Source organism: Macaca fascicularis, chromosome 19, assembly GCF_037993035.2.
Source record: "Macaca fascicularis isolate 582-1 chromosome 19, T2T-MFA8v1.1".
In the NCBI taxonomy this organism is placed as follows: domain Eukaryota; kingdom Metazoa; phylum Chordata; class Mammalia; order Primates; family Cercopithecidae; genus Macaca; species Macaca fascicularis.
The window spans coordinates 17,086,706-17,108,850 of NC_088393.1; the positions used below are offsets into that span (position 1 = coordinate 17,086,706).

Below are 22,145 nucleotides of genomic sequence, written 5' to 3' on the forward strand. Positions count from 1 at the left end.
AGGGAATCAAGTCCAGTTAGAATTCTGACACAATTCACTCATTTTTAAAATTGAGTTGAGGCTGGACGCAGTGGCTCATGCCTATTATCCCAGCACCTTGTGGGGCCAGGGCGGGAGGATTGCTGGAGGCCAGGAGTTGGAGATCAGCCTGGGCAACATAGAGAGGCCCCATCTCTACAAAAAATATAAGAAAATTAGCTAGGTGTGATGGTACACACTTGTGGTCCCAGCTACTTGGGAGGCTGAGGTGGGAGGATCACTTGAGCCCAGGAGTTTGAGGCTACAGTGAGCCGTGATTGCACTGCTGCACTCCAGCCTGGGCGACACAGTGAGATCCTGTTTCAAACTAAACAGCTAAACTAAACTAAACTAGGTGAAGTTCACGTAACATAAAATTCACCATTTCATTTCATTTCATTTCATTTTATTTTATTTTATTTTATTTTATTTTATTTTATTTTATTTTATTTTATTTTATTTTATTTTAAGACAGGGTCTGGCCCAGGCTGGAGTATAGTAGCTGTCATCACAGCTCACTGTAGCCTCAAACTCCTGGACTCAAGCAACACTCCCATCTCAGCCACCAGAGTAACTGGGACTACAGGCATGCACCACCATGCCTGCTATTTTTAATTTTTTTTTTTTTATAGAGATGGAGTCTCACCACATTGCCTAGGCTGGTCTCGAACTCCTGGGCTCAAGAGACACACCTACTTCGGCCTCCCAAAGTGCTGGGATTACAGGTGTGAGTCACCATGCTTGGCCAATTCACCACATGTTATTTTATTTATTTTGTTTTATTATTTTATTATTTTTTGAGACAGAGTCTTGCTGTGTTGCCCAGGCTGGAGTGCAGCAGCAAGATCTCGGCTCACTGCAACCTCTGCCTCCCAGGTTTGAGTGATTCTCCTGCCTCAGCCTCCTGAGTAGCTAGGATTACAGGCATGAGTCACCACACCTGGCTAATTTTTGTACTTTTAGTAGAGACAGTTACTACCATTTTGGCCAGGCTGGCCTCAAGTTCCTGACCTCCAGTGATCTGCCTGCCTCGGCCTCCCAAAATGCTGGAATTACAAGCATGAGCCACTGTGCCCGACCAGAATTCACTGTTTTAAAGTAGACAATTAACTGGTATTTTAGTACAATCACAATGTTGTACCCCTCACCTCTGTCTAGTTCCAGAACGTTTTCATCCCCGCAAAAGGTGACCCCGTCCCCATCAGCAATCACTCCCCATTCTCCTTCCCTAACCCCTGGCAGCTACTCATCTGCTTCCTGTCTCTATGGATTTGCCTGTTCTGGGCATTTCAGATCAATGAAATCTCACACTATGTGGCCTTTTGTGTCTGGCTTCTTTCACCCAGCATCATGTTTTCAGGGCTCGTCCACATTGTAGCAGGGATCAGTGCTTCCTTCCTTTTCATGGCTACATAATATTTCATTGTATGGATGGACCACGTTTTGTTTATCTTCATCTATGGATGGACACTTGCATTGTTTCTACGTTTTTGCTGTTGTGAACATGCATGTGTAAGGTTTTGTTTGAACACCTGTTTTCTTCCCTTCCCTTCCCTTCCCTTCCCTTCCCTTCCCTTCCCTTCTCTTCCCTTCCCTTCCTTTCCCTTCCCTTCCCTTCCCTTTCCCTTTCCCCTTTCCCTTCCCTTCCCTTCTTTCCTCCCTCCCTCCCTCCCTCCCTTCCTCTTTCTCTCTTTCTTTCTTTCATTCTTTCTCTTTCTTTCTTTTCTTTTTTTTTTTTTTGACGGAGTCTTTCTCTGTCACCCAGGCTAGAGTGCAGTAGCAACATCTCAGCTCACTGCAACCTCCACCTGGGAGGAGTGATTCTCCTGCCTCAGCCTCCTGAATAGCTGGGATTACAGGCATGCAACACCATGCCCAGCTAATTTTTGTGGGTTTTTTTTAGTACAGACAGGGTTTCACCATGTTGGCCAGGCTGGTCTCAAACTCCCGACCTCAGGTAATCTGCCCGCCTCGGCCTCCCAAAGTGGTGGGATCACAGGCATGAGCCGCTGCACCCGGCCTGAACACCTGTTTCTTAATTCTTCTGAATATATACCCAAGAGTGGATTTGCTGGGTCAGGTGGTAAGTTATTTTATGTTTAATTTTTGGAGGAACCCAAAGGTTCCTCTTTGAAATCCCACCTGTAATTACACACCTGTAGTCTCAGGCATGTAATTACAGGTGGGATTTCAAATTTACGAAATTTATGTAAGGAAAGTAAATTTATGTAAGGAAAAAGAAAACATGGACCAATTTAGAGAGAGATGTGATGTATCAAATAGCACAGGTGGTCAACAGAGTAGTTTAGGATGGCTTGGGATTGGGGAACTGCCTCCAGGAAGACAGACAGCCACCTTTGAGCTCAATGGGTCCCCCGGGTCCATCAGCCTGTGTACCCCCTCTGTAGACAGCTGGTCGAGGTGGTCCGTGAGCGCTACCTGTCGGGATCCGAGAGAGCCAAGAGGCATGGCGTCCTGGCTGACTTCTTCTCAGGGACCTGGAGCCAGGGTACCAAGAAGCTCATCACTCTGCCACTTGTAGGGAAACCCCTAAACTTGGACCGAAAGGTGAGGTACCTGGGACCCCCACTCTCCACCTGCAACCTCCACCCTGCCCGGTGTTGCTTACCTCCTTCCTTCCCCTTTTTGCACTTAACTCCTGACCTACTTCTCCTTTCCCACAGAGGGCAAGATGTCCTTTCTATCCCATTTTTTTTTTTTTTGAGACAGAGTCTTGCTCTGTTGCCCAGGCTGGAGTGTGATGGTGTGATCTCAGCTCACTGCAACCTCTGCCTCCCGGGTTCAAGCAATTCTCCTGCCTCAGTCTCCCGAGTAGCTGGGATTACAGGTGCCCGCCACCACGCCTGGCTAATTTTCGTATTTTTGGTAGAGACAGGGTTTCACCATGTTGGCCAGGCTGGTCTCGAACTCCTGCCTGGGCAACAGAGAGTAACTCTGTCTCAAAAACAAACAAACAAACAAACAAACAAAGTACAGAGTTATTGTGAACTCTTCTCCCTGATGTTAAAATCTTATATAACTGTTGTATAATGATTACAACTAGGAAATCACACTTTTAATTCTTTGGTTATAGCTTGATGTTTCTTTTTCTCTGTCTCCCCTGCTGGACTGGGGAGGCTGGAGACAGGACCAGGCTCTATTCTTTTTTTGGTGCCGACCTTTCTTTTTTCCTTCCTTCCTTCCTTCCTTCCTCCCTCCTTCCCTCCCTCCCTCCCTTCCTTCCTTCCTTCTTTCCAGCAGAGTCTTGCTGTCACCCGGGCTGGAGTGCAGTGGCATGATCTCAGGTCACTACAGCCTCCACTTCCCGGATTCAAGCGGTTCTCCCGCCTCAGCCTCCCTAGTAGCTGGGACTACAGGTGTGTGCCACTGCACCTGGCTAATTTTTGTATTTTTAGTAGAGACAGGGTTTTGCCATGTTGGCCGGGCTGGTCTCAAACTCCTGGTCTCAAGTGATCTGCCCGCCTTGGCCTCCCAAAGGGCTGAGATTACAGGCATGTAATTACAGGTAGGATTACCACACCAAGCCTGGTGCTGACCCTTCTCCTCTCCAATGACCCAGAGACCCATTCACAAATCCTCTCCTGTGTGCCCAGAGCCCCTGCAGGCTCAGCTTCATCCTCTCTCTCCAGGACATGGTCTGAGCCCGTTTCATTCACTTAGCCTCTCAGTCTCTTGCCCTAGTGCATCCTCCCAAGGATGCTTCTGACCATCCAATCTGATTATGCCTCTTGTCTAAAACCTTCCATAGCTCCCCAGTGCCCTCAGTCTTGAGCCTGACCTACCCAGCCTGATATTCAGTACCTTCATGATCTGCTGCTTACAAGCTCCCTACTCTCATTCCCCACCAGCATCCCATAACCTGCCGTGTATAATTCAGTCCTCCTAAACTCAGCCTGCTCTTTCACACCTCCAGGCCTTTGCCCATGCTGTTCCCTTGCCCTGGAATGCCATTGTTTTCTGACACATTTTGCCACATAGATGCCCACTTAATTCTGAGGCTCAGTTCCAATGCCTCTGCCTTCAGGAAACATTCCCTATTCCTCCCGGAAAGTCCCATGACCTCTGGCTTTGATTCTCTGAGTCCCAAATGTCATCCTCTGCCCCAGCCCTGACCAATGGGCACACGGGAGTATGTCTGTCTGACATTGCATTCTCATCCCCTCCAGCACTGTCTGGAGCATGAGGTGAATGAATGAGCTTGTGCGTGGAGTGAATGAATGGGCTTGTGTCCAAGCTGCAGTCTCCCTTCTCCTCTGCCAGGTGGCCCCTCAGCCTCTGTGGTTCTCAGACACGGTTGCAAACCTGCGGAAGCTGAAGGAGCTGCCTTATCACTTGCTTCACTCGGGCCGCCTGGAGGAACTGAAACAGGAGGTTCTGGGTAAGGGCTTCCTCCATCTCAGGGGACTGAGCCTGGTGACCGCACCGCGCTCCAGCCTTCTGGAGCCTGGGGAGGGTGAAAGGCAAACCTGGAAATCCTTCGTGCCTCCTAAAGCAGAGGTTCTCACAAGGGGCAATTCTACACCTAGGGGATGCCTCACAGTGTCCGCAGATAGTTTTGGTTGTCACAGCTAGGGGAGAAGGCGCTACTTGAATCTGGGGGTGGAGGCCAGGGATGCTGCTCAATGCCCTATAGTGCACAGGACACCCCACCACAGAGAATAATCTAGCTTCAAATGTTGTTAGCGCACAGGGTGAAAACCCCTGCCTTATCATGAGAGACCCTATCTGTCTGTCTGTCTGTCTATTTGTCAATCCATCCATCCATCTATCCATCCATCCATCCATCCATCCATCCATCCATCCATCCATCCATCCATCCATTTATCCACCCATCTTTCTGTCCATCCATCCATCCATTCATCCATTCATCTACGCATCCATCTAACCTTCCAACCATCCAGCCAGCCATCTGTTTATTCGCCCATGCTTTTGTCTGTCCATTCATCCACCTATCCATCCATTCATTTGTTTATCCACCCATCTTCTGTCTGTCCATCCATCCATCCATCCATCCACTCATCCATCTATCTATCCATCTAACTATCAATTTATCCACCTATCCATCCATCTATCCATCTAACTATCTATTTATCCACCCATCCATCTATGATCTCCTTATTGAGCCGTGAGCTGATTCTAACCATCCATCCATCCATCCATCCATCCATCCATCCATCCATCCACTCATCCTTCTCTCTGTCCATCCATCCATCCATCATTCTATCCTTCTTTCCATCCACCCATCTATATGTCCATTATCTATTCATTCATCTACCTTTCTGGTCATCCATCCATCCATCCATCCATCCATCCATCCATCCACCCGTTATTCTATCCATCCACCCACCTATCTTTCTGTTTGTCCATCCATGCATCAATCCACCCAACTATCTATCTATCTATCTATCTATCTATCTATCTATCTATCTATCTATCTATTCACCCATCCCTCTGATCCTCAACCAGAAGAGATTCTGCCCTCCCAGGGGACACTTGACAATGTCTGCAGACATGTTCGATTGTCACACTTGGGGTGGGAGTGCTACTGGTATCTGGTGGGTGGAGGCCAGGGATGCTGCTTTACAACCCACAGTGCATAGTTCAGCCCCTTACCGCAGAGAATGATCCTGCCCCATGGTCACTACTGCTGAGCCTGAGATGCCCTGGAGGAAATGGAGAGATGATTCTCCACCTCCCAGGATGAACTGGAGGGAGGTAGGCACTTCCCACATCCTCCCCTCTTCTCTCCCTCAGGTAGCATGAGCTGGATCTCCTGCCGGGGCATCTCTGGGGGCATCGAAGACCTGCTGGACGACTTTGACCTGTGTGCCCCTCACCTGGACTCCCCTGAGGTTGGCCTGGTCCGTGAAGCCCTCCAGCTCTGCCGCCCTGCTGTGGAACTCCGAGGCATGGGTGAGTCCAGATGGCCTGGACAGGAGTGACCAGGACGGGCACTGACTTCTAGAAACACGCTCTCCTCATTGAGTCATGAGCTGGATTTTCATCAACCCTCATACCTTTCCTGTCTAAACATGTGAATTTTTCCCCAGCACTGCTTCTATAATTTTTTTTTTTGACACGTGGTATCGCTGTGTCACCCAGGCTGGAGTGCAGTGGTGCAATCATAGCTTACTGTAGCCTCAAACTCCTGGGTTCAAATGATCCTCCCACCTCAGCCTCCTGAGTAGCTAGGACCACAGGTCCACAGGTATGCACCACTGTGCCTTGCTAATTTTTCTATTTTTCGTAGAGATGGGGTCTTACTGTGTTGCCCAGGCTAGTCTCAAACTCCTGGGCTCAAATGATCTTCTTGCCTCAGCCTTCCAGAGTGCTAGCTTTATAGACATGAGCCACAGAGCCTGGCCTAGAATTTTAAATTGAGCCTGGGAGAACTTTGGAATGAATACTACCAAAGCAGTGCCCATCCTGTCACCCTGGACTTTTCTTTAGAAAGTGCCAGGTAGGGCCAGGCGCAGTGGCTAACACCTGTAATCCCAGCACTTTGGGAAGCCGAGGCAGGCACATCACAAGGTCAGGAGTTGGAGACCAGCTTGGTCAATATAGTGAAACCCTGTCTTTACTAAAAATACAAAATTAGCAGGGCGTGGTGGCGGGCACCTATCATCCCAGCTACTTGGGAGGTTGAAGCAAGAGAATCGCTGGAACCCAGGAGGCGGAGGTTACAGTGAGCTGAGATCGTGCCACTGCACTCCAGCCTGGGTGACAGAGTGAGACTCCGTCAAAAAAAAAAAAGAAAGAAAGAAAAGAAAGAAAGAAAGAAAGAAAGAAAGAAAGAAAGAAAGAAAGAAAGAAAGAAAGAAAGAAAGAAAGAAAGAAAGAGAAGGAAGGAAGGAAGAAAGAAAAGAAAGTGCCAGATAGGAACTATTTCAAGAAAACTCTAGGAAATTATGTTGGTACATATATGATAAAAGAGAAAACAAAGTTCCCACATATTTTTTATTGATGAAATTCAAAATATAATAATAACTGAGTGCAAAACTTAGGGTTTAAAGTTGGTTTTCACTATTATCTGGTCTATTGAAAACACATGGCTGTAAAAATTATTCTTAGGCTGAGCATGATGGCTTACGCCTATAGTCCCAGCTACTTGGGAAGGTGAGGTGGGAGGATCACTTGAGCCTGGGAGGTTAAGGCTGCAGTAAACTGTGATTACTCCCCTGGGTGACAGAGCGAGACCCTGTCTCAAAATAAACAAACCAAAAAAAAAAAAAAAAAAGAAAAACCTATTCCTAGCTCCCAGATGACTTGGGCGGGGTCTGGCCCTCAGATTGCAATTTGCTACTCCCTGTCCTAGAGCTTGAAGAATCTCTCCAAGTCTTCAGACGCTCTGGCCATGAAAATGTTCTGTTTGGTTTTGTTTTAATTATAGCAAAATACGTGTCTTAACCATTTTTTTTTTCTTGAGACAGGATCTCACTTCATTGCCCAGGCTAGAGCACAGTGGCATGATCTCAGCTCACTGCAACCTCCTTCTATCAGGCTCAAGCGATCCTCCCACCTCAGCCTCCTGAGTAGCTGGGACTACAGACATGCACCATCATGCCCGGCTAATTTTTATATATTTTGTAGAGACGGGATTTTGTCATGTTTCGTAGGCAGGTCTTGAGCTCCTAGACTCAGGCAATCCTCCTGCCTCAGCCTCCTAAAGTACTGGGATGACAGGCATGAACCACTGTGCCTGACAAGATTAAATATATTAATAATGTGCAGCTATCACCACGATTCATCTCCAGAATTTGTTAATCTTCCTAAAGTGAAACTCTGTCTTCATTAAACACTCACTCCCTGTACTAACCCATCTTCACCCTGCTGTAAAGAAACATCCAAGACTGGGTAATTTACAAAAGAAAGAGGTTTAATTGACTCACAGTTCTGCATGGCTGGGAAGGTCTCAGGAAACTTACAATCGTGGCAGAAGGGAAAGAGGTGTGTCTTACAGGGCAGCAGGCGGGAGTGAGGGAGCAAAGGCAGGGAAAATTGCCTTATAAAACCATTGGATGGCCAGATGTAGTGGCTCACACCTATAATTCCAGCACTTTGGGAGGCTGAGGCAGGCAGATCACTTGAGGTCAGGAGTTTGAGACCAGCCTGGCCAGCATGGTGAAACCCCATCTCTACTAAAAATATAAAAATTTGTCAGGTGTGGTGGCACACACCTGTAGTTCCAGCTACTTGAGAGGCTGAAGTGGGAAAATTGCTTGAACACGGGAGGCAGAGGTTGCAGTGAGCCAAGAGCACTCCAGCCTGGGTGACAGAATGAGACTGTCTCCAATAAAACCCAAAAACCCATCAGATCTCATGAAAACTCACTGTCATGAGAACAGCATGGGGGAAACCATCCCCATGATCCAATCACCTCCTATCTGGTCCCTCCCTCAACATGTGGGGATTATGGGGATTACAATTCAAGATGAGATTTGGGTGGGGACACAGCCAAACCATATCACTCCCCATTCTCCCTTTACCCCAGTCCCTGGCAACCACCGTGCTATTTTCTGTCTCTATAAATATGACTGCTTTAGGTATTTCATATAAATGGTATTTTACAGTATTTGTCCTTTACTCTCTGACTTCTCTTACTGAGCACAATGTCCTCAAGTTTCATTCACATTGTAACATATGTCAGAATTTCCTTCTTTTTTTTCTTTTTTTTTTGCACAACAGAGTCTCACTCTGTCACCCAGGCTGGAGTGCAGTGGCACAATCTCAGCTCACTGCAACCTCCACCTCCTGGGTTGTTCATGCGGTTGTCCTGCCTCAGCCTCCAGAGTAGCTGGGATTACAGGCGTGTGCTACCACACGCAGCTAATTTTTGTATTTTTTAGTAGAGATGGGGTTTTGCTCTGCTAGCCAGGCTGGTCTCGAACTCCTGACCTCACATGATCTGCCCACCTTGGCCTCCCAAAGTGCTGGGATTACAGGCATGAGCTACCATGCCTGGCTAAGAATTTCCTTCCTTTTTAAGGCTGAATAATATTGCATTGTATGAATATGCTACATTTTGTTTATCCATTCATCTGTCTGTGGACATTTATTTGTGTGTTTCTACTTTTGGCTGTCATGAAAAGGAATCACTAGATCACATGGCAATTTTGTGTTTAACTTTTTGAGGAACCACCACTTCATTTTCCACAACAGCTGCACCATTTTACAATCAAACTATGGGAGACAATAAATAATATCTTTTTATCTACCCTTTTATGTTCAGTGATAGGGGCCTGTGAATTAAACTAACAAAAGACATCTTTACAGTAGAAAGGGCTCACATGTTTTAATTTTATATGCACAGAAGTTTCACAGAAGATAAGTGAAAACTCAGAGGAGTGTTTAGACCTGGGGCCTTAAATACCATGTTAACAAAGGGCAATAAATTGTGAGGTGAGTTCACAAAGGAAGGGAGAGTATTCAAGATGTTTAAGTCTCTGTATCCAAAGTGCTTCCCCATGGATGTGAGTAGCATGTTTAAAAGGATGACCAGTGGCCTGTAATTCTCATGCAGGCTTCTAATCCTGGCTCTGCAAAGCATCCTTGAACTGTCTGCTTCTCTATATTCTCCTGGCCATCAGCCCAGAAGTGGCAGCACCACTGCTTCTCTTTATTCTCCTGGCCATCAGCCCAGAAGTGGCAGCAGAAGTGGCAGAGACCTGATGGTTTTATAAGGGGCTTCCCTCTTCCCTCAGCTCTCATTCTTCTCTCTCCTCCTGCCTTGTGAAGAAGGGCATGTTTGCTTCCCCTTCCACCATGATTGTAAGTTTCCTGAGGCCTCCCCAGCCCTGCAGAACTGTAGGTCAATTAAACCTGTTTCCTTTATAAATTACCCAGTTTTGGGTATGTCTTTATTAGCAGCACGAGAACGGACTAATACACACATAGACCAGTCATGGTCAAGACCACAAATTTTGAGCTCTACTGTGTCGATTGAAATCTTGGTGCTGCCACTTCTGGCAGTGTGACCTTGCAGACCCTTTACCATCCCTCCCCCTGCCCCACAGCCCTCAGTTTTCGCATCTGCAAAATAGGGATGCTGAGTGACCATCCCACCTAGGGCTGCTAGGAAGAGTATGTACATCAATTCACACAGAACCTCCACTCGTGATGCCATCTAAGGTCCTGTTACTGTCACATAATAGCACTGTTGACATGAACAGCCTTGGATGGGCTATTTCTGCCCTGAAACCCTATTTGTGTCATCTGCAAAATGTGCGATTGAACTAAAATGTGTCCAGAACTCCACCCAATATGAAGATGATGGTGCCTGTAATCATGTATGCCTTTCTTATACATTCACACAATCCCTACTGATTACCTGCCACTACCCTAGCTCCCACTGGGACCTAAACATAGTTAATGTTTGTCTCAGCCTTTAAGAGAGGGAGATGGGGCCGAGTGCGGGGGTTCACGCTTCTAGTCCCAGCATTTTGGGAGGCCCAGACAGAAGGATTGCTAGAGGGCAGGAGTTCAAGACCAACCTGGGCAACATAGCGAGACCCTATCTCTATAAAAAAATTAACTAGTTAAAAATAGATAAATAGATGGCTGGGCACAGTGGCTCACGCCTGTAACCCCAACACTTTGGGAAGCTGAGGCAGGCAGATTACTTGAGGCCAGGAGTTTGAAACCAGCCTGGGTGACGGTGAAACCCCATCTCTACTAAAAATACAAAAATTAGCCAGGTGTGGTGGTGCATGCCTGTAATCCCAGCTTCTTGGGAGGCTGAGGCACGAGAATTGCTTGAACCCAGGAGGCAGATGTTGTGGTGAGCCGAGATCGCGCCACTGCACTCCAACTTGCACAACATAGCAAAACTCTGTCTCAAAATACACAAATAAATAAAGAGAAGGAGATGGAACAGCATACCAAACAACTGGAATTTAAGGCAACCGGAAAGAAAAATAATGCAAGAGGAGCTCGCCAGGAGTTGTAAATCTTGATGGAGCAACTTCCCAGGAAAACAGCCTTGGGCATGACTTCCCAGTTTAAGGAAGATTTAAAAGCCCAGATCTCTCAGCACGTTCCTTGCAAAGCCCCTTGATTGACAACCTGTGGCAACTCCAGCACCAAGGAGGATTAGTAGGAACAAATGTTATCACCAGAGGGCGCTGCTGGACAACCATGTGCTCTCCGTACATCCAAGCTGGGAAATGGGGAACATTCGACATCACATCCTAAATGATCCAACGCGATCACGAGTCCTTTTTTTTTTTGAGAAGGGGTCTCGCTCTGTCACCCAACCTCTGCCTCCCGGGTTCCAGCGACTCTCCTGTCTCAGCCTCCCGAGTAGCTGGGATTACAGGCCCGTGCCACTATGCCCGGCTAATTTTTCTTCATAGCCCATATTTTACAGAACAGTTTTAGGTTCACAGCAAAATTGAGTGAAAGGTGCAAAGATTTCCAATATATCCCTCCTCTGATCCTGCTTTTATTGAAAAGATTGGGTCTGAGCACAGTGGCTCACACGTATAATTCCAGAGCTTTGAGGGGTCAAGGAAGGAGGATACCTTGAGCCCAGGAGTTTGAGACCAACCTGGGCTACATAACGAGACCCCGTCTCTACAAAAAACAAAAAACTAACCAGGCGTGGTGATGTGCACCTGCATTTCCAGCTACCCAAGAGGCTGTGGCTGGAAGATCGCTTGAGCCCAGGAGTTTGAGGCTGCAGTGAGCTGTGATCGTGCCACTGCACTCCAGCCTGGGTGACAGAGCAAGACCCTGTCTCTAAAAAAATAAATAACTGGGCACGGTGGCTCACGCCTGTAATCCCAGCACTTTAGGCAGCCGAGGCGGATGGATCACTTGAGATCAGGAGCTCAAGACCAGCCCAGCCAACATGGTGAAACCCCGTTTCAACTAAACACACAAAAATTAGCTGGGTGTGATGGCAGGAGCCTGTAATCCCAGCTATTCGGGAGGCTGAGGCAGGAGAATCGCTTGAACCTGGGAGGTGGAGGTTGCAGTAAGCCAAGATTGCGCCATTGCACTCCAGACTGGGTGACAGGCTGAAACTCCATCTCAAAAATAACTAAAATAAAATAAAATAAACAAATAAATTAGCTGAGCATGGTGGCACATGCCTGTAGTCCCTAGTATTTGGGAGGCTGAGATGGGAGGATTGCTTGAGCCCAGAAGTTTGAGGCTGCAGTGAGCTTTGATCATGCCACTGCACTCCAGCCGGGACAACAGAGTATGATAAAAGAGGAAGGAAGAAAGGAAGGGAGGGAGGGAGAGAAGGAGGGAGGCAGGAAGGAAAGGGAAGGGAAGCATTCTAGGCCACACGGGCAAAGGCTGGAGACTGGAAACAGCTGGGTGCAATTGAAGCAAGGTAAGTGTGTCTGGAGAGCAGAGAAGGAGACAGGAGAGGACAGCAGAGGCCAGTAGCTGAGGTATTGTGTCTTTTCTTTTGTCCTGGAGCCCCTGCAGGGAGTGGAGACTCAATTGGCAGGAGGGTACGGGGAGCTCAATCCAGGCAACTTAGTCTACATCCCTTTGTTGCAGAGAGGAGCCTCCTGTACACAGAACTGCTGGCCAGACTCCATTTCTTCACCACCTCACATCCAGCACTGGTGGGACAGCTATGCCAACAGGCCCAGAGCTGGTTCCGGTTATGCGCACACCCTGTGCTGGTGCCCCTCGGAGGATTCCTCCAGCCCCCGGGAGGACCCCTCCGGGCAACCCTCAGCGGTTGTCACAAAGGTGAGTCTCCCTAGCGTACTGAAAATCCCAGCAAGCACCTGCTTGCTTGGGGGCAGTGAATGCTGCGTGTTTGAAGTTGTCCTCTGGGACTCCCTTGTGCTAGTCGGGAGGCCCCAAGTGTGCCATCAGAGCCTGCCCCTGCTGTCTCATGCCGAATCGACTCTCTCTGCCCCCTGCCAAGGGACTGCAGATGTCTCATATAAATTCTGCTAATAAGCCCCATGCTAGGGGATGCCTCTAAGCTTCCCATCTCCAAGGGATTGGTGCCCATCTGACCGTTTTGGCTATTTACAAGCTCATGCTAATAAGTCTGAAAGCTAGGAACTGATGCCTGACAGGCCCCTGAGAAGCTGACGGAACTGTAAGCAGCCTTTGGAATCCCAGAATGTAAGGGAGAGAAGAGGATTTAGATTTTGCCATCCATTTGTCATTCATTTTTTTCTTCCTTCCTTTCATCAATCCATCCATTTATTCACCTTCCTACTCTTCCATCCAATTACCCTCCCATCCATTCATTCATCTATCTACCTCCCACCCTTCCATTCATCAATCCATCCATCCACCACCCTCCCACCCACCCATCCATTCATCCATCCATCTATCCATCCATTCATCTATTAATTCACTTTCCTACTCTTCCATCCAATTACCCTCCCATCCATTCATCCATTTACACTCCCACCCTTCCATTCATCTATCCATCCATCCATCAACCACCCTCCCACCCACCCATCCATTCATCCACTCATCTTCTCTGCCACCCTTCCATCCATCTACTGCCACCTTCATCCATCCATCCATCCATCCATCCATCCATCCATCCACCTTCCTACTCTTCCATCCAATTACCCTCCCATCCATTCATTCATCTATCTACCTCCCACCCTTCCATTCATCAATCCATCCATCCACCACCCTCCCACCCACCCATCCATTCATCCATCTATTCATCTATTAATTCACCTTCCTACTCTTCCATCCGATTACCCTCCCATCCATTCATCCATCTATTTACACTCCCACCCTTCCATTTATCTATCCATCCGTCCATCCATCAACCACCCTCCCACCCACCCATCCATTCATCCACTCATCTTCTCTGCCACTCTTCCATCCATCTACTGCCACCCTCATCCATCCATCCAACAATCCATCCATCCATTCATCTTCCCACTCTCCCATCCATCTACCCTCCCACTCTTCCATCCATCTATCCATCCATTCACTCATCCACCCACCCATTCATACATCATTTGTCTATTCATCCAATCATCTACCCACCCTTCCATTTATCCATCGATTCATTTATCAAACCACCTTCCTCTCCATCCATCCATCCATCCATCCATCCATCCATCCATCCATCCATCCATCTATCTATCCATCCACCCTCCCACCCATCCACCCATCCATCTACCCACCCTGACACCCTTTCATCCATCTATCCTCCATCTACAAATCCATCTACCCTCCCACTTTTTCATCCGTCTGCTCTTCCACTGTTCCATCCATCCACCCATCCACCCACCCATCTTTCGTCCATCTATCCTCCATCTATCCATCTACCCTACCACTGTTTCATTTATCTAGCCCCATTCATCCATCCACCCATCCATTATTCATCCATTCATCCAATCATTTACCCACCCTTTCATTCATCTATACATCCATCCATCCATTCATCAAACCACCTTCTTATCCTTTCATCCATCCATCCACTCACCCATCCATCCACTCACCCACCTATGCACCTTTCCTTCCATCCATCCACTCACTCATCCATTCGTCCATTCATCCATTCATTCATCCTTCAACCCTTTCTTTCTTCCTTCCTTCCTCTCATCTATCCACTCATCAGTCATCCACCCCTCTACTCACTTATCCTTCCATTTTCTTCATCTGATCATCTTCCATTCACTCACTTACCTCTCCACCCATCCACACACTCGGCCATTCATCAGCTTTCTCACTTCAATTTCATCTAGAAACTGATTCCTCCATCTACCCATCTACCTGCCCATCCCTTCACCCACTCACTCATCCAGCTAGCCACCTGTCTACCCACTCGTTGACCTCCATTCACCCATCTATTTATCTGCCCACCCACAATCTCTCACATTGATTGTGAGACCACTGAATTCACTTGTGGTTCAAATGTCAGAGCTCTCACTGTGCCAAATGACCTGGTAGTGAGAGCTGAACTCCCCAGGCATATTATTTTCAAAATAGAAATGCTAAGAGACACTAAGTACAGTGCATGGAGGAATTGATTTAGGGGTAGCCACTAGAATGCTGTGTTGAGGAGGATTCTGAGACTGAAGTTGGCATAGTGGGAAAGAGTGTATTTGTTAGGATATAGACTCAGAAGTTGTAAAAAAAAAAAATAGCCAAAATATCAGTGGCTTAAATAAAATAGGAGTTTAATTCTCTCTTATGAAATAGTTCAAGCAAAAGCAGAGGTAAAAGGGAGTCCTTAGGGTGTCTGGCACCCATACGCCTTCAATCTGGTTGCTCTGCCATTTTCAGTGTAGGGCTGTCCTCATTGGCCCAAGATGGCTGCTCCAGCTCCTACCATCAAGATGGCATTGCAGCCAGTGGGAATAGGAGAAGCAGATGGCAGGCCTCTTCATTTTAAGGGCATGACCTAGAAGCAGAACTAAATATTTCTATTCCTGTCACATTGGCAAGAACTTGGATATCTCCAACTGTAAGGAAGCCTAGGAAATATGGTCTTTTCTTTTTTTCTTTCTTTCTTTTTTTTTGGCGATGGAGTTTTGCTCTTATCGCCCAGGCTGGAGTGCAGTGGCGCAATCTTGGCTCACTGCACCTCTGCTTCCCGGGTTCAAGCCATTCTCCTGCCTCAGCCTCCCAAGTAGCTGGGATTACAGGCACATGCCACCACACCCAGATAATTTTTGGTAGAGACCGGGTTTCACCATGTTGGCCAGGCTGGTCTCAAACTCCTGACCTCAGGTGATCCACCCACCTTGGCCTCCCAAAGTGCTGGGATTACAGGGGTCAGCCACTGTGCTCAGCTAGGGAAATATGGTCTTTGTGCGGATAACCATGTACTCAGCTAAAACCTATGAGCTTTTGGGTTTTATTACTAACAGTGAGATTATAGAATGGCTATGGAGGCACAAATCACACACAGTGCTATAATTGAATAATGATGTCTGTTATGGCACAGGCATAGGAAGTTACAGCTTAGAGTGACATTATTGTCATCTCTGGGGCAGGGAAATGTTCTGTGTTTCAGATCCACTGTGCCCCATTCTACATCCTCTAGTCCTGTTAAAGTTGAGAAAGTTCTTACCCGTGTGGGCTTCAGTTTGTTCATTTTTAAAATGAAAAGTATGACTGGGTATGGTGGCTCACGCCTGTAATCCCAGCACTTTGGGAGGCTGAGGCAGGTGGATCACGAGGTCAGGAGTTCAAGACCAGACTGGCCAACATGATAAAACCCTGTCTCTACTAAGAATACAAAAATTAGCCGAGTGTGGTGGTGGGCGCCTGTAATCCCAGTTACTCGGGAGGCTGAGGCAGGAGAATCGCTTGAAACTGGAAGGTGGAGGTTGAAGTGAGCGGAGATCGTGCCACTGCACTCCAGCCTGGGCAAAAGAGCAAAACTCCGTCTCAAAAAAAAAAAAAAAAGAAAAATGAAAAGTATGAGTTAATATTTCCAAGGTCACACAATGAGTGCATGACAAGAAAAAAAGTAAAAGAGGCTGGGAACAGTGATTTATGCCTGTAATCCCAGCTCTTTGGGAGGCCAAGGCAAGAGGATCTCTTGGGCCCAGATGCTCAAGACCAGCCTGGGCAACATAAGGAAACCCTGTCTCTACAAAAAGTTAAAAAAACAAACAAAAAAAAAAGCTGGTCATAGTGGCATGTGCCTATAGTCCCAGCTACTCAGGAGGCTAAGATGGGAGAATGGCTTGAGCACAAGGGTTCAAGGCTGCAGTGAGCTATGATTGTGGCAGTGCACTCCAGCCTGGGTGACAGAGTGAGACCCTATCTGAAAAAAAAAAAAAAAAAAAAGAAGAAGGGAAGGGAAGGAGAGTAGGGAGGGGAAGGGAGGGAAAGGCGAGGGAAGAGGGATGGAACTGGAGGGACGAAAAAGGGGAGGGAAGAGGGAAGGGAAGGGGAAAGGGGAAGAAAGGGAACGGGAGGGAAAGGGAGGGAAGGGAAGGGAAGGGAAGGGAAGGGGAGGGGAAAGAGGAGGGAAGGGGAGGGGAGGGAAAGGGAGGGGAGAGAAGAGGAGGAAAGGGGAGGGGAAAGAGGAGGAAAAGGGAGGGGAAAGAGGAGGGAAGGGAAGGGGAGGAAAGAGGAAGGGAAAGGGGAAGGGGATGGGAGGGGAGGGAAGAGGAGGGAAAGGGAAGGGAAAAGGGAGGAAAGGGAAGGGGAGGGGAGGGGCGGGAAAGGGAAGGGAGTGAAGAGGGAGGGAAGGGAGTGAAGAGGGAGAGAAGGGGAGGGGAAAGGGGAGGGGAAAGGGGAGGGGAAAGGGGTAGGGAAAGGGGAGGGGAGGGGAAAGAGGAAGGAAGGAGAAAGGGGAGGGAAGGGAAGGGAAGGGGAAGGAAAGGAAGGAGAGAGGAGGGAAGGGAAGGAGAGAGGAGGGAAGGGAAGGAGAGAGGAGGGAAGGGAAGGAGAGGGGAGGGAATGGGAGGGGAGGGAAGAGGAGGGAAGGGGAAGGAAAAGGGGAGGAAAGGGAAGGGGAGGGGAGGAAAGGGAAGGGGAGGGGAGGGGAGGAAAGGGAAGGGGAGGGGAGGGAAAAGGAGAGGAGGGAAGAGGGAGAGAAGGGAAGGGGAAGGAAAGGGAGGGGGAAGGGGAGGGAAGGGAAGGGAAGGGGGAAGAGGAGGGGAGGGGAAAGAGGAGGGAAAGAGAAAGGGGAAGAGAAGGAAGCGAAGATGAGGGAAGGGAAAGGGAGGGAAGGGGAGGAAAGGGGAGGGAAAGAGAGGAAAGGGGAGGAAAGGGAAAGGGAGGGAAGGAGAGGAGAAGAAAGAAAAGAAAACAAATCCCATCTCCTCACTCTCTGTCCCAGTGAGGTGGAAACAAAATTCTGTATTCTCAGAGCTTGACTGGCTCTGATTCAACACCACCTCTCAACCGTTTTACACATGGGGGAGAGGCACAGAGAAGGAAAAGGACTTCCTTTCTTTACTCCAGGACATTCAGAAAGTTCAGTTTCTTAATGTCTAGGCCCACATTTTCTACAATGTATCTTGGCCCTTCTCTCTCTCCAGTGATATTTTAATCAAACTCCACCAGGCAGAGAGCTTTGGGGTGTGTTGGCCCAATTCATTGGCAAATATATATATTTTTTTCTTTAGGACATCGGCCTTTGCTTTTCTACACCGGTTGAACTCAGAGATGTCAAAAACAGAATCCTCATTCTCAGCCAATGTGATTTCTTTCTTTTCTTTTCTTTTCCTCTATTTTCTTTCTTTCTTTTTTTTTTTTTTTTTTTTTTTTTTTTTGAGACGGAGTCTCGCTGTGTCTCCCAGGCTGGAGTGCAGTGGCGTGATCTCGGCTCACTGCAAGCTCCGCCTCCCGGGTTCACGCCATTCTCCCGCCTCAGCCTCCCAAGTAGCTGAGACTACAGGCGCCGCCACCACGCCCGGCTAGTTTTTTGTATTTTTAGTAGAGACGGGGTTTCATTGTGTTAGCCAGGATAGTCTCGATCTCCTGACCTCGTGATCCACCCGCCTCGGCCTCCCAAAGTGCTGGGATTACAGGCTTGAGCCACCACGCCTGGCCTATTTTCTTTCTTTCTTTCTTTCTTTCTTTCTTTCTTTCTTTCTTTCTTTCTTTCTTTCTTTCTCTCTCTCTCTTTCTGTTTTCTTTCTTTCTCTCTTTCTTTCTTTCTCTCTCTCTCTCTTTCTTTCTTTCTTTCTTTCTTTCTTTCTTTCTTTCTTTCTTTCTTTCTTTCTTTTTTGTTGTTGTTGAGACAGAGTCTCCCTCTCTCACTCAGGTTGGAGTGCAGTGGTGTGATCTCAGCTCACTGCAACCTCCACCTCCTGGGTTCAAGCCATTCTCCTGCCTCAGCCTTCTGAGTAGTTGGGATTACAGGTATGCTCCAGTATGCCTGGCTAATTTTTATGTTTTTAGTAGAGACTGGGTTTCTCCATGTTGAACATGCTGCTCTTGAACTCCTGACCTCAAGCAATCCACCCACTTCGGCCTCCCAAAGTGCTGGGATTAGAGGCACGAGCCACCGTGCCCAGCCACAGCCAATGTAATTTCGTTTCTGAGTTTTCTTCAACTAAGGCAGCGTTTCTCAGCCATGGCATTGCTGACTTCTGGGGCTCAATCTTTCTCTGGGATGGAGCTGTTATGCATTATTGGGTATTGAGCAGCATCCCTGGCCTCCACCCACCAGATGGCGGTAGTGTCCTTGAACATCCTTGTCCCCAGTTGTGGCACCTCAAGATGTCTCCGGACACCGATGTGTGTCCCCTGGGTGAGCACTGCCAGACTAGACAGACACTTATGACCACACTGTGATTCAGTCCCCTTTCTGAAGTGAATGTCACAGCCCAGAGTGTGAATCTGTGTATCTGAGTCTGTGAATCTCTAATCCTTGCTGTGTAGCTTTGGGCAAGGGACCAAATCTGTCCGTGCTTCAGTTGTCTTATCTGTGAAGTGGGGGGCTCATTAGAGGACCCCATAGCTGAATACTTGGACACGGGAACTGAGATCACTGCTGTTGCCTCTGTGTGGCTGCAGGCATCACCGCCATGGCATGGGGTGTGGAGGAGAAGCTGCTGGTGATTGGCACCCAGGATGGCATCATCGCTGTGTGGGACATGGAAGAGCAGCATGTGATCCACATGCTAACGGGACACACAGGTGAGACTCGGGAAATGGGGTTTGTCGTCAGCTTCCATAGTGAACAGTCAGTTCTCAGAGCCCCTTCCCCACAGATTCACTTCTCTGTATTGAAACCCTGGCCTTTGTTCCTGCATCACGTAGCTATAGCTGCATAACAAACCATCCCAAAACACAGTAGTTTCAAAGAAGCCATTTCTTTTTCTTTTTAAATATGGGATCTCACTGTATTGCCCAGGCTGGAGTGCAGTGGTGTGTTTATAACTCACTGCAACCTCAAACTCCTGGACCCAAGTGATCCTCCTGTCTCAGCCTCCTGAGTAGCTGAGACTACAAGCACATACCACTATACCCAGCTAATTTTTTAATGTTTGTAGAAATGGGGTCTTGGTATGTTGCCCAGGCTAGTCTGAAACTCTTGGGCTCAAGTGATCCTCCCTCCTTAGCCTACCAAGTAGTTGGGATTACAAATTTGAGCCACAGACAAGCTATTTCTTTAGCTCACTTCCTGTGCATTGGCAATGCAGGCTGGGCTCAGATGGGCAGTTTTCTGCTCTCAGCTGGACTTGCTCATGTATCTGCAGTCAGTCAGTGGATCATCTAGGAGTTGGCTGAATCTGAATGTTTTCAAATGAGGCAACTCAACTTTGCTCCATGTGGTCTCTCATCATTCAGTATCCTTCAGGTCTCTCATCCCTAGCAAAGGCAGGGTTTCAAGAAAACAAGTAGGCACTCACAGAATCTCTTAAACCTGGACTTGGAATTGGCACCTGGTCACATTTACATTCTCTTGACCAAAGGAATTCACAATAACAGTCTAGTAGGGAAATAGGCTAAATAGGCTTTCTTCCTTTTTTTCTTTTCTTTTCTTTTTTTCTTTCTTTTTTCTGACAGGGTCTTGCTCTGTTGCCCAAGCTGGAGTGCAGTGGCACAATCTCAGCTCATTGCACCCTCAGCCTCCTGGGCTCAAGCAATCCTCCCACCTCAGCCTCTTGAGTAGTTGGGACTATAGACACACACCACCACACCTGGCTAATTTTTGTATTTTTGGTAGAGACAGGGTCTCACTATGTTGCTCAGGCTGGTCTCAAGCTCCTGAGCTCAAGCAATCCTCCTGCCTTGACCTCCCAAAGCGCTGGGTTTACAGGTGTGAGTCACTACACCCGGCCTAGGCTTCATTTTTTGATGGGAGGAGCTGCAAAGTCACATTGCCACGGGTGTGGATCAGGAAGGGTGAAGAATTGTGGTCCTTTTTGCATTTGTCGACCTCAGATCCTAAGTAAGGTTGTTTATTTCTACATAATCCCTTAACAGATATGACTTATTTCTATAACCAATTGTTGAGTGTCTGCTGTGTACCAGGCCCTGTTCTAGATGCTGAAGAGAGATAGACCAGGGTCAGAACTAGGATGGAAAACTATTCATTTTTGAGGACTAATCTCAAGGGTCCTCCCTTTGGGAGAGATGATTCCCACAGTAGAGTTCATAACTAGCTCCCTCGTGCTCTCCTGCAGCTTGATGTACATAAGACCACATTGGCTAAGACTACAGTTGGCTGGGCATGGTGGCTCATCCCAGCACTTCAGGAGGCTGAGGCAGGCAGATCACTTAAGCTCAGGAGTTTGAGACCAGCTTGGGCAGCATGGCGAACCCACATCTCTACAAAAAAATGCAAAAATTAGCCAGGCATGGTGATGTACACCAGTAGTTCCAGCTACTTGGGAGGTTGGGGCATGAGATTTACTTGAGCCCAGGAGGTTGGGGCTGCAGTGAGCTGTGATTACACCACTGTACTCTAGCCTGTGAAACACAGCCAGACCCTATCTCCAAATAAATAAATAAATAAATAAATAAATAAATAAATAAATAAATAAATGAATGTAGGACTACATTTAGATCTTATTACTATTGTTTGAGGGCAAGGCTTATGTTTTATTCAACATACTCCGTGCTTATTTGTTGAATAAATAAGTTAAAATATCCCATGTGTTTAAAAAATACATTTAACAGAATCAAGCCATAGAAAATTAGCTTTAGAAAAAATCTAATCTAGCCCAGGAGCGGTGGTTCACACCTGTAATCCCAGCACTTTGGGAGGCCTAGGCGGGCGGGTCAGGAGGTCAGGAGATCGAGACCATCCTGGCTAACACGGTGAAATCTTGTCCCTACTAAAAATACAAAAAAAAAATTAGCTGGGCATGGTGGCGGGCACCTGTAGTCCCAGCTACTTGGGAGGCTGAGGCAGGAGGATGCCTTGAGCCCAGGAGTTTGAGTTCAGCTGGGGCAACAGAGTGAGATCCTGTCGTTTGGTTGTTGTTGGCTCTGTTGTCCTTCCTTCCTTCCTTCTTTCCTACCTTCCTTCCTTCCTTCCTTCCTTCCTTCCTTCCTTCCTACCTTCCTTCCTTCCTTCCTTCTTTCCTTCCTTTGTCTCTCTCTCTTTCTCTCTCTCTCTCTTTCTTTCCCTCCCTTCCCTCCCTCTCCCTCCCTCCCTCCCTCCCTTCTTTCCTTCCTTCCTTCCTTCCTTCCTTCCTTCCTTCCTTCCTTCCTTCCTCTCTCTCTCTCTCTCT

At 47.7% G+C, this 22,145-nt stretch overlaps 1 protein-coding gene across 7 annotated transcripts in view; it reads left to right on the forward strand.

The window, feature by feature from the left end:
* The window catches only part of NWD1 (NACHT and WD repeat domain containing 1), a 92,951-nt gene that overhangs the window by 40,468 nt on the left and 30,338 nt on the right, over positions 1 to 22,145 (forward strand). For all 7 annotated transcript variants that reach the window (XM_045379619.3, XM_065535132.2, XM_045379617.3 and 4 more), the window contains 5 exons: positions 2,427 to 2,586; positions 4,300 to 4,417; positions 5,794 to 5,952; positions 12,553 to 12,750; positions 19,477 to 19,599. In XM_045379619.3, the coding sequence (XP_045235554.2) occupies positions 2,427 to 2,586; positions 4,300 to 4,417; positions 5,794 to 5,952; positions 12,553 to 12,750; positions 19,477 to 19,599 (758 nt within the window). The remainder of the gene's footprint in view (positions 1 to 2,426; positions 2,587 to 4,299; positions 4,418 to 5,793; positions 5,953 to 12,552; positions 12,751 to 19,476; positions 19,600 to 22,145) is intronic.